The sequence below is a fragment of the Ambystoma mexicanum genome, chromosome 3p (assembly GCF_040938575.1).
Source record: "Ambystoma mexicanum isolate Mex_15411 chromosome 3p, UKY_AmexF1_1, whole genome shotgun sequence".
Taxonomy (NCBI): domain Eukaryota; kingdom Metazoa; phylum Chordata; class Amphibia; order Caudata; family Ambystomatidae; genus Ambystoma; species Ambystoma mexicanum.
The window spans coordinates 834,443,186-834,456,160 of record NC_090925.1 but is presented as its reverse complement, the minus strand read 5'-3'; the positions used below and the strand labels follow the sequence as shown (position 1 = coordinate 834,456,160).

General features: G+C 41.5%; 1 protein-coding gene across 1 annotated transcript in view; it reads left to right on the top strand.

Annotated features, from left to right (window-relative positions):
- Positions 1-275: 275 nt before the first annotated feature.
- Positions 276-12,975, top strand: part of STX4 (syntaxin 4) — a 499,563-nt gene continuing 486,863 nt past the window's right edge. The window contains exon 1 of the mRNA XM_069651919.1: positions 276-407. Coding sequence (XP_069508020.1) covers positions 378-407 — 30 coding nt within the window. The 5' untranslated portion in view covers positions 276-377. The remainder of the gene's footprint in view (positions 408-12,975) is intronic.

Here is a 12,975-nt window from a genome sequence, read left to right as displayed (position 1 = left end):
AATTAAGCCCGCAAATAAGAAGCTGGCGAATAAGAAGCTAACTTTGGGGTCCGTAAGCTTCCATCCTTAGAGCACAGCTTTGGGACTGCCCCTTTCCCTGTAACACTGAACTACGGTAGTTGTCGCTCACCCTTACTTTCTGGAAAAGAGCATAGGTCTTCCCCCACAATTTGCAGATTAGTCGGACTACGGTTATTCACTACATAGAAACAGGCGATAGAGCACACGTACACTACGTTCAAAGTGAAGTAGAAGTCACGTGATATAAATACACGGTTAGGTCCCTTTCTCTTAAGGGCAAGACTTGATACCGTTTCCTTCCCTTGTAAAGGTCTTCGAAACAACCTGAGCTCAGCTGGACCCGCACCAAAGGGAGCATGAGAGACCGTACCAGCGAGTTGAGGAAGGTGAGTCCAAAAGGACGTAAATAGTTACAAAAGAATGCCTTTTATTTGGAGGCGTGAATACATGGCTGTTAAAGGATCCAGAGGGTGTAGTCCCTCCATGAGGGAGTAATGTCAGAAAGATTATTTGGGGTGTATCTTTTTCGTGGGGTGTCGTTTCCTAACAGGAATGTTAATTGCTGGAGAAGAGGCTGGCTGCACCCCCACTTGTCGGAAAGCGGGGGCGTGTCATTCCATAGTCTAAAGTAGCCATAAGTGGCGCAATGAGAGGGGCGTTCAGCTATAGCATGGGGAGCTGCGTAAGCAAAGTGGAATTGTAAGCGGTCGGGGGCATGGCTTTTCCATGTGGGAGTAGGACAGCCAGATGGAGGTCCACGGTTAAAAGGGTTAGATGCGGGAGGGGATCAAGCCCATGTGAAATTGGATGCGTGCATAAAATAGTGACATTTTAGGTGAGGCTGGTTAACATAACTACTGTCCTGCCTCGAGTAGATTCTCCAAGGTGTTTTGCGGAACTGGGAAATAGTGGGTTTACATAGTGCATTTTTAGGAATATGTTCAGAAGACATTGGATTACAATCTATAACATGAACAGGAAACTGGCTACATGAATAGGCTGGGTCTGCCAGTGCAAAGGGCGGTTTTCCAGAGCAACTGATTTCAGAAAACACTACACCTTATGAAAGGAGGCACAGTAAGCAAATCACTGAAGCGGTGCGTAATGCGTGGACCACTTACACACTGTTAAAATGCCATTATGCACCAGCAGACAGTACACACGTTGTATATAGTGTACTAGGTGCTATAATACATATCGTTGACCGTTCTGCGATAGTTAATAACATATTAAATTGCTATATAATGCAGTGGTGCTGCAGCCACATGTATGAATAATCCTAACAAGCATCTTGACATGCCTTATGACTAGATGTTAAAACGGTCTAGGGGACAAGTCTCCCAAGCTTTGTCCTGACTACACTTGTTTGAATCCCTGCTTCAGCAACAAAAGCGAATTTAACTCTTAAAGGGTGCAACTGGATTTCCCAGATCTGACAAAATAATGTCTCCCCGATCTGGGAAAATCCACGCCAATGACCATCATTGTTTGTGGAGAGACATAAAAAGATCACCATGCGGGAGGCGCTCAGTCAATATAGATTCATCAAGATTGACTCCTGGAACACATAAAGTGGGGTTGCTTACCATTATCCCTAGAAAGATTTGCACTATGCATTAGAGGCAGACATTTTTATGTTTTCAATTAAATCTGGTTCAAACACCATTTTAAATATCAGAATCAAAGACGAACCCATTAGCCCACTATGTAGGTTTTGTAACTTGTCTGAGTCGCTTGAATCTCTAAAAGATGTACTTTGCCAGTGCCTGGACTTGAGGGAAAAGCAGCAATAATTTTTTGAAAGATCTTTAAGAGATTTTAGGATAAAGGATCAAGATACATTTTGGCATCACATTGTAGTTGCTTCATCCACATCAGTTTATAGTTGCAGCACTGAGATTCCTATGTCATCTCAGTCTGATCAAATTATAGTGAAAGGACTTTAGATGTCCATGCCTCAGGTGTACAACAACCAAGACTATCTCACTTGGCAATTCTAGGTTTTATACTTTGTATGGCTGTACTCTTCTGTTTCTGTTTTATGACCTGACTGTTTTTTACTATTCATCTATTATATGTTGTAGGCTGTATTTTGAGTGAATGTTTTCTGGGAAAGTTCAGTATGATCATGTAATTAAAATTGTGACATTTTAAAATTATTTTCTTACTTGTGAAAGATTTACTTTTAACCATATTGTCATAAAAAAAGGATCATCCCAGGATTGTTTTGTGCTAGCTATAAATGCCTCGGACCGTTTAAGAAATGCATCACACCATTATCAGTAAATGCTGGGAATTCAATAGTCTTCAACCATTGAAGTACACTTCGTGATATGAAAGGTTACCCTGAGTGGTGTAAAACCTCAAAGGCAAATAAACACTTAACGTGACCAATATGGTGGAGACCATTGTAACAGGTTTGAGCTCTTTTCATGGTCAGGATCAGAATAAGGACAATACCAAATTAATTAACATCCCACATTCTGAAATTTTTCGACAGTGGGAGCTTGGCAACTCTAATCCCAGTCATAAGTCTTTGTATTAAGGCATGTTCACAAATAGGAAAACTATCCACGAGATCGTGGTTTGTTGATATTGCTGACCTATACACATTCACAGTACAGTAAGCTGATGTGTGCCAATTCTGGCAAAAAATTAAGTACTCGGACTACAAGGGTCTCCATGGGATTGCACCAACCAAGCGCCCTGTACTGATTTATAGGACACCAGTTTCTACAACACCCAGTGCCTATGCAAGCACCTAGAATGGGGACACTACTTATGACAATTTCACGGCGCACCTTACAAATCTTCCAATGCGGGATAAGAACCACTTTCAGCACTAGCCGAGGCTTAAAAAAGAGAACCTAAAATATACTAAATGCCAAGGAATCGGGGATCGCTCAATTAACATATGCCTTTTCTATTTTCCATGTTTCTGTCTGTTTCCAATGCTTTTCCTGCCTTTCCCAAAATTACAAACATGGTATGTGATGGCCAATTAATATTTCTCATTTTGCAATTGTTTATTTTGCGGATCTAGGCTCTATAACATCCATGTTGAAACTGTTAGCCTTGAAGTCGACCTATGGTCGAAACGCCTGTCGGCTGCATGCAGGCATTGCCACCTGACTGTTACTATTGGATACATTCATGAGATTGTACAGCAGAAGACCAAGTGGAAAGCAAGGTCACACAGCCGCTCACAAAAGCACCCCAGCAGGGTGTGTAGGTAGTTGAATCTATTCGAAATTGCTTCCAAAAGTAAAAATGATCTTTAATAGAAAATGATAGTCTTGAGATTCAATTGTTTTCCAAAGTTGGTTTATCCACCGAGAATTTGAATAAGAAAATTATATACATATCATGCGATGAAAAGTCACTAATAAATCCTTAGTGAGGAGGAAACCGCCAAATATGTTTTTTCAATCAGACCATAAAAATTGCCAATGCATTTCAGAATAATATTTCCTTCATCAGGGCAGGTCTATAAGCAATATACATACAATGAATCGATAGTACATAATCAAACCCAACAGTAATGACATATAATATAATCAACATACCATATTGTTGTGATTGTGGGGGTACGTAGATGGTAAACAAGGAAAAAAGGGTAATGAGGCCCTGTTGGATGTAGATAAAGACCATTAAACAATATGTAAAGTGAATGCAGCGAGTATTCACGGAAAGCATTTTACCTGAGGCGGGTTGTAAGCACAGTTTGGCGTAAGTGGCTTAAAGAAGCCTTCGAGTGTTCAGACTGTCTACAAGGAGTCAGCGTTGAAGCACAGCCTCCTGGAAATGGGCTGGAATCAAAAAGGTGTATATAGTTGCAAAGACGGGTCTGATCCGTTTATAGAGACAAAATTCTAGCAGTAATGCAAACTTACCCTACGAGTCGCAAGGAACAGGCGTTCTCCTGTGACCGGCTCGCGTACATCTGAGGCTATTGTATCAAAGCGTCGCCAAGGCAACGCTTCCTTTTAAAGACACGTGACCGCTAAGCTTCCGCGAGGAGCGTGCGGTCAAAGTAAAGACACTGTAATCAGGCCAGTGGGCTTGAATTGCAATGATCCACATATTTAACATACCTCATCTCTACTCAGGCGGAATTGTGGTCACTAAAAAATCTAAAAAAAGTCGTAATGAAAATAGAAAAAATACTGTGATAAAGCGGCATCATATGGAAAAGGGGACTTAGTGCAAGATCCAAACCATGTAGAATATATGGATCGGTATGTGTGGTTCTGAAGCTGCCGGTACAAACACTATCGACTGGTAATATATTCTTAAGTGGTCTCCTTCTCCCAGCGGTGAGGGTCCTAAAATAGCTACATTGCGAATAAACTCAAACTAATGTATCATTATTGCGAAATCTACACATCTGCATGTAATCAACCCTGCTGGTGGTGGTGACATCCTAAGATGGCACCTTGCGTCCCAGACAATCTGTCCGGGAGGTCCATCAGGGTTCCATTGTTGCAATGCAATTATACATTAATGTCATGTTCATGGTAATACTTAGGGTCAGGACGTATGTCCAAGAGATACAACAAAGTTCCATTGCTTGGATACAGTTACACATCGTAGTAATCATTCACAAATATAGTATGAAGAGCAGTGTCATCCTGGTTCATAAAGGGGAATACTCTTCGGGTACAAGGATAATCGTACAATATAGTTACTAACATTCAGGCATGACATACAGGAAATAGTGCCAGCAGTCCAGAACGTATTGAACAAATGTTAGGATCATAAAAAACAGTGGTAGTTGATCCCTTCATTGATGCCATTGGGGGTCAAGCTACTTAGCTTGTCGATCCAGAATGCCTCTCTGCGGTTCAGACGTTGGTTTAAGTCTTCATGGGGACTGTTCTTCGTAAGTGTCTCTAAAATCACGAATCTCATCTGGGTCAGATTGTGCCCATTGTCAACCCAATGTCGGGCTACAGCTGAGTTCATGTTTGCATTGCGGATGCATGACCGATGTTCATTCCACCTAGTTTTAGCCATTCTGGTGGATTGACCTACGTAGAACTTGCCACATGGGCATTTGATACCATAGATGGTATTTACACTGTCACAAGTGCCGTATGTTTTTAGTAGAATCTTTTTCCCTGTTCTGGGATGGTTGATGATATTCCCCTAGATTACTGAGTTGCAGTTAATGCAATGTAGACAAGGAAATGTTCCAGTCCTTTGAGTTATAGGCTCCTTGAGAGGCGGCCTTGTGTGTACCAATTTGTCCCTAAGGTTTCTACTCCGTTGGTAGGCGAACACTGGTAATTCACTAAACAAACCTTGAACTCTAGTGTCGTTTCTCAAAATGCTCCAATGTTTATTGATGGTTTTCTTTATTCTGTTGCTCTGGACCGAGAATTTAGAAACATACACAGGTGTCTTCAATTCTCTCTTAGTCTTTGGATTCCGAGTGGTAATCAAAGTGTCTCGTGCCAGGCTACTCACTCTGGTGAATGCTGTGTCGAGTTCATTCTGTTTGTAGCCTCTCGCTAGAAACTTATCCTTCATCACAAGCTGTTGGGCTAAGCAATCTTCTTGGTCGCTAACTATTTTCTTCACCCGAAGCAGTTGGCTGTACGGGAGGTTCCTAAGCAGACTCGGTTGATGGAAGCTTAGACGATGTAGGAGATTATTGCGGTCTGTGGGTTTCCTGAATAGCGAAGTACTGTAGCCAGTTGATTGCTTTTTGATAAGAACGTCCAAAAAGGTAATTATGTCATGGGAAATCTCTCTCGTGAACTGGATGCGCTGATCTATGTTGTCCAGATATTCAAAAAACGTGTTGAAGGCGGTCCTAGTGCCCCTTCACACACCAAAAATGTCATCGATATACCGCGTCCACAAGTGGATGTCTTTGTTCCATACTTGCTGGTTCAGTACATTGTCCATTTCAAATTTATACATGAAACAGTTGGCGTATGTGGGTGCCATAGTGGCCCCCATTGAAGTTCCTGAGGTCTGCAGATAGAACTGATTGCGATATTGAAAATATGAATTTTCGGAAATGAATTGTAGAAGTGCTAATATGAACTCCTTTTGTGCACGGATGTCGGATGTTTGTAGTAATAGCCACTCAACTGCTTCCATCCCTAAGTCGTGTGGTATTGATGTGTACAGGCTTCTGACATCAATAGTGAACATTAAATCCTCTTGTTGAAAACCCGTAGAACTGAGTTTTTGGAGAAAATGAGTGGTATCGCGTGTGTAGGTTGCGGTTTTTTGGATGAGAGGCTGTAAGAAGAAATCAATATAGATGCCCAGCGGTTGATTAATGCTTTCCATCCCTGAGACTATGGGTCTACCTGGTGGTTTCATTGTGTCTTTGTGAATCTTGGGTAGAGTATAAAAATTCGGAATCCTAGGATGATTATTTAACAGGAATTTTTGGGTATGTTCGTTGATCCATTCCAGCTCTAGAGCTTTATCCAATAGAGTCTTCAGATTCTGCTTGATGGTTGTAGTTCGGTCATGGTCCAAGATGGCATATACCGTTCTGTCTTGGAGTTGTCTTGTGCACTCTGTTTCATAATCAGCCGTGTTCTGTATCACTAATGCACCTCCTTTGTCGGCTGGCCGAATCGTTATCCCCTTGTCACTATATAAGTCCTTGATTAGTCTCATTTCATGTGGTTTCAAATTCTTCCGTACAGGAGTCCTGTAATTGATCTTTTCTAAGTCTCAAGTTATCAATTTCTGAAAAATATCAATAGACGGGACCGTGATTGGTGGTATAAACCCACTTTTTGCTCTGAATTCCTGGAAATCAGGACCCTCAACTGGTTTGTCACAGACCTCTAGTTCTTCAAAAAGACCTTCAATTTCAGTTTTCTAATGAACTTGTAAAGTTCAATCTTCGTGTCAAACAGGGAAGTCCCATAGGTCGGTACGAAATTTAAACCTTTCTGTAACGTGTCAGTCTCTGATTTGCTTAGTATTCGGCTAGATATATTGATAACTAAGTTTTCTTCTGCTGAAGTCTTGTTTGAGGTTTGTTCCTTTGGTTTCCTCCTCCCCCTGCGGGTTCTCTTGGGCGGGCGTCTAAAAAAGCCGTCGTTGATGATGTTTGGGCTCGGGGACTTGTTGGTAGGTTCAACCCCTCGGTTGTTGGTTCTGTTGTTGTTACGGAGTCTCTCTGGGTCTCTGAATCAGAGCTGCTGGTGTTGTCAGATGTGTACTTGAAAAGCTTTTTTGGTGCTACGGGACCGTATCTGTCCATCCAGGTGTAAACTTCGTCGTTAATATAATCGTAGGTGTCTCGTCTGAATTTCTTAACTTTCTTCTGTTCAAGCTCTGTTTTAAAATCATCAAGCTTCGTATTGATGTCGGATAAGATGGCATCGTATTCTTCTTTACCTAGTGAGCCGACCAGCTCCTTTTCTATATCCTCAATTTCTATTTTCAGAGTTGTTAGGTTTTTGGAGAGTTCTTGGATGGTTAACAAGATAAGATCCAGAGAGCACCTGTTCAAAATCGCTTCCCATTTGCGAACTAATTCTTTGTTCTCCTTGCACAATGTTGGTCGGAGATTTCTTCTTACAGACTCTCATCCAAAAAACCGCAACCTACACACGCAATACCACTCATTTTCTCCAAAAACTCAGTTCTACGGGTTTTCAACAAGAGGATTTAATGTTCACAATTGATGTCAGAAGCCTGTACACATCAATACCACACGACTTAGGGATGGAAGCAGTTGAGTGGCTATTACTACAAACATCCGACATCCGTGCACAAAAGGAGTTCATATTAGCACTTCTACAATTCATTTCCGAAAATTCATATTTTCAATATCGCAATCAGTTCTATCTGCAGACCTCAGGAACTTCAATGGGGGCCACTATGGCACCCACATACGCCAACTGTTTCATGTATAAATTTAAAATGGACAATGTACTGAACCAGCAAGTATGGAACAAAGACATCCACTTGTGGACGCGGTATATCAATGACATTTTTGGTGTGTGGAGGGGCACTAGGACCGCCTTCAACACGTTTTTTGAATATCTGAACAACATAGATCAGCGCATCCAGTTCACGAGAGAGATTTCCCATGACACAATTACCTTTTTGGACGTTCTTATCAAAAAGCAATCAACTGGCTACAGTACTTCGCTATTCAGGAAACCCACAGACCGCAATAATCTCCTACATCGTCTAAGCTTCCATCAACCGAGTCTGCTTAGGAACCTCCCGTACAGCCAATTGCTTCGGGTGAAGAAAATAGTTAGTGACCCAGAAGATTGCTTAGCCCAACAGCTTGTGATGAAGGATAAGTTTCTAGCGAGAGGCTACAAACAGAATGAACTCGACACAGCATTCACCAGAGTGAGTAGCCTGGCACGAGACACTTCGATTACCACTCAGAATCCAAAGACTAAGAGAGAATTGAAGACACCTGTGTATGTTTCTAAATTCTCTGTCCAGAGCAACAGAATAAAGAAAACCATCAATAAACATTGGAGCATTTTGAGAAACGACACTAGAGTTCAAGGTTTGTTTAGTGAATTACCAGTGTTCGCCTACCAACAGAGTAGAAACCTTAGGGACAAATTGGTACACACAAGGCCGCCTCTCAAGGAGCCTATAACTCAAAGGACTGGAACATTTCCTTGTCTACATTGCATTAACTGCAACTCAGTAATCTAGGGGAATATCATCAACCATCCCAGAACAGGGAAAAAGATTCTACTAAAAACATACGGCACTGTCACATCTATGGTATCAAATGCCCATGTGGCAAGTTCTACGTAGGTCAATCCACCAGAATGGCTAAAACTAGGTGGAATGAACATTGGTCATGCACCCGCAATGCAAACATGAACTCAGCTGTAGCCCGACATTGGGTTGACAATGGGCACAATCTGACCCAGATGAGATTCGTGATTTTAGAGACACTTACGAAGAACAGTCCCCATGAAGACTTGAACCAACGTCTGAACCGCAGAGAGGCATTCTGGATCGACAAGCTAAGTAGCTTGACCCCCAATGGCATCAATGAAGAGATCAACTACCACTGTTTTTTTATGATCCTAACATTTGTTCAATACGTTCTGGACTGCTGGCACTATTTCCTGTATGTCATGCCTGAATGTTAGTAACTATATTGTACGATTATCCTTGTACCTGAAGAGTATTCCCCTTTATGAACCAGGATGACACTGCTCTTCACACTATATTTGTGAATGATTACTACGATGTGTAACTGTATCCAAGCAATGGAACTTTGTTGTATCTCTTGGACATACGTCCTGACCCTAAGTATTACCATGAACATGACATTAATGTATAATTGCATTGCAACAATGGAACCCTGATGGACCTCCCGGACAGATTGTCTGGGACGCAAGGTGCCATCTTAGGATGTCACCACCACCAGCAGGGTTGATTACATGCAGATGCGTAGATTTCGCAATAATGATACATTATTTTGAGTTTATTCGCAATGTAGCTATTTTAGGACCCTCACCGCTGGGAGAGGGAGACCACTTAAGAATATATTACCAGTCGATAGTGTTTGTACCGGCAGCTTCAGAACCACACATACCGATCCATATATTCTACATGGTTTGGATCTTGCACTAGGTCCCCTTTTCCATATGATGCCGCTTTATCACAGTATTTTTTCTATCTTCATTACAGTACGACTTTTTTTAGATTTTTTAGTGACCACAATTCCGCCTGGGTAGAGATGAGGTATGTTAAATATGTGGATCATTGCAATTCAAGCCCACTGGCCTGATTACAGTGTCTTTACTTTGACCGCACGCTCCTCGCGGCAGCTTCGCGGTCACGTGTCTTTAAAAGGAAGCGTTGCCTTGGCGACGCTTTGATACGATAGCCTCAGATGTACGCGAGCCGGTCACAGGAGAACGCCTGTTCCTTGCGACTCGTAGGGTAAGTTTGCATTACTGCTAGAATTTTGTCTCTATATACGGATCAGACCCGTCTTTGCAACTATATACACCTTTTTGATTCCAGCCCATTTCCAGGAGGCTGTGCTTCAACGCTGACTCCTTGTAGACAGTCTGAACACTCGAAGGCTTCTTTAAGCCACTTACGCCAAACTGTGCTTACAACCCGCCTCAGGTAAAATGCTTTCCGTGAATACTCGCTGCATTCACTTTACATATTGTTTAATGGTCTTTATCTACATCCAACAGGGCCTCATTCCTCTTTTTTCTTTTTTCCTTGTTTACCATCTACGTACCCCCACAATCACAACAATATGGTATGTTGATTATATTATGTCATTACTGTTGGGTTTGATTATGTACTATCGATTAATTGTATGTATATTGCTTATAGACCTGCCCTGATGAAGGAAATATTATTCCGAAATGCATTGGCAATTTTTATGGTCTGATTGAAAAAACATATATGGCGGTTTCCTCCTCACTAAGGATTTATTAGTGACTTTTCATCGCATGATATGTATATAATTTTCTTATTCAAATTCTCGGTGGATAAACCAACTTTGGAAAACAATTGAATCTCAAGACTATCATTATTTTCTATTAAAGATCATTTTTACTTTTTACTTTTGGAAGCAATTTCGAATAGATTCAACTACCTACACACCCTGCTGGGGTGCTTTTGTGAGCGGCTGTGTGACCTTGCTTTCCACTTGGTCTTCTGCTGTACATGTATTTTACATTTGGGTGTCTCCAAATTTGTCACAGCCAGCTCCTTTTGAACATTTGAACTCTGATTGTACAAACAAGCAAATCTATTGCTTACAACTTTTTGAAAATTGGACGAATGCGGATTCAACAATTAAAGTGGTGCCCACTCATCTTCCCTCTTACATTCATGAGATTACCAAACTTTGTTACGAGTAGAAGACATCATGATACCCGTTACTAAACAATAGAGACCTTGCTGGCCTAGCTCGACTCACCATCCAAATCCAGATACACTCTTACTTTTTTGGAGCACTGGGTTAGAGCCTCCTTGTGTTGGCAGTGCAGCGGGCAAGAATTGATATATTCATTGTATCTTTTTAAGTGCCAGAATACACCCACCAGCGATCTACCCTTAACTGTCTTAACTTATGTCTAATGTTGGGTGTGCACTGAAATGCACCTCTGCACACACCCAGCAGGATACATGCATGAGGAGCCTTCCATATTTACATCTTCAAAGAGATGCAAACGCCAACATTGACAACAATCTACAGCTAATTTGCATCGGGGATGGAGTTTCTGGCAATGCTATATGATCTGCATTTATCAAATTAACCAACAAGCAATCACATTGGCTGTGTCCACAGGTCTGCATCACTTCACAAACCGCATGCATTTTATTCAAGGCTGTAACTATGGGCTCCACCCCGTCCCCCCAACCTAGCTGAAAATCTGGTCACCAGGGAACCACACCACACAGAGCAAGGATGCTGCCATTCTGGATTCTATGAAATGCAAAGAAAAAAAAAATTGTCACATCCCAAAAACCTATTCTTCAAAAAAGTCTGGTGCAACAACAACCCCCTTTCTTACTCAATTAGCCACCTCCTTTGCCTCCTTTTGTAGAGCATTGTCTTGCTTGCCAGCTAGGTTTGCGTCAGCTGTGCAAGAATACAGTGCTGCGCTCCAGCTGGAAAAAGGCTGATACATTTTGTGAATAGTATAACAAGAAAATACTTGATTTGCTCTTTACAACAGTACTGTTGCTAAATTGACATAGTACAGCAAATGTCTGCCACATAATGTACAAGCTGTGTATGAAAAAAAATCGAAATGCATATACTTATGCTACTTTGTTGCTATTGCTGCTCTCACAGGTCTCAGTCATGATCTGCTGAGTACCTGCCTGTCCCAGCGTTACTAAATGTAGGACTCTCAAGTAATCCATCTGCCTGTAACTCGCGCCACCTTCCCGCTACTGAGACCTATTCTTTTAAGGCCCTTTACCCAAATCTCTTCTAATGCACCACCCTACTGGCGTGCTCACAATCTAATACCTGATAATGCATGTCTGTCCAGACCTGCATTGTAATTTCAGTATGGTGAAGCCCATGGATTCAGTGCTCACCTACCTTACATGCACAATGCAATTTGAATCGGTTACTGAGTGTGAGGGTCAGAAATGAGAAGCAGACACAAAGTTGTAATGTTTTCAACATTAGTCATTTTTAGTAAGTGAAAAAGGGGTCTGGACAAAGGCCTATCTGCCCCTATCCTAATGAGTGTCCCCGTCTTTGAAACTAAAACTAAAATAAGCTGACCTTCTGTCCAAAATATCTGACCCTCACATTAACCTACACAATCAAAAGGTGCAAGGTAAATGTCTATATTTAAAATTCAACAAAATTGTGTAGAAATCAGAATGTATAATTCCAACAAAACAATCCACGTATCCAGGGGTTAGTTCCCTTCCCCTGAATTGTTAAAGGAAAACCTTTGAAAATGTTCTGTTCCAACAATGTTCTCTTAAAGCTTATCAAAATGTCTCTTTCCCATAATACTTTTCTCAGGATGGCAAAGCAAATGTCTTTTCCACAACACTGTTTGGAGTATAGCAAAAAGGAAGTATTTTCTACTTTACAGGATGACAATATATTTAATTTCAACAACTGCTTGAAATGTCCAAGTTTCTCTTTCACACAACTGCTCCAAAATGACTTCCTGATGTACTCTCCTGCCAGAAAATTCTCAACTGAATCTTTAGATTCTGGTTTACTCTCCTGCCAGGGATCCCCCCCTATTTTGTCTCTTGCAGATCCCCTGGTGTACTCTCCTGCCAGGTATCTCTTTCCATAAAGGGTTCAGTGCCTGATGTGTGTCTTTCTACAATGTTCACTTAATGTAAACATAACACAGTTGCACTTCTTCATTGTTTACCTCATTGACTTCAGATATTACTTGTTCCAACCAACCTCCCATGTACTGACATCCCATATATGTGGGTTTGTTGAAGTTCTTTCTGTCAACG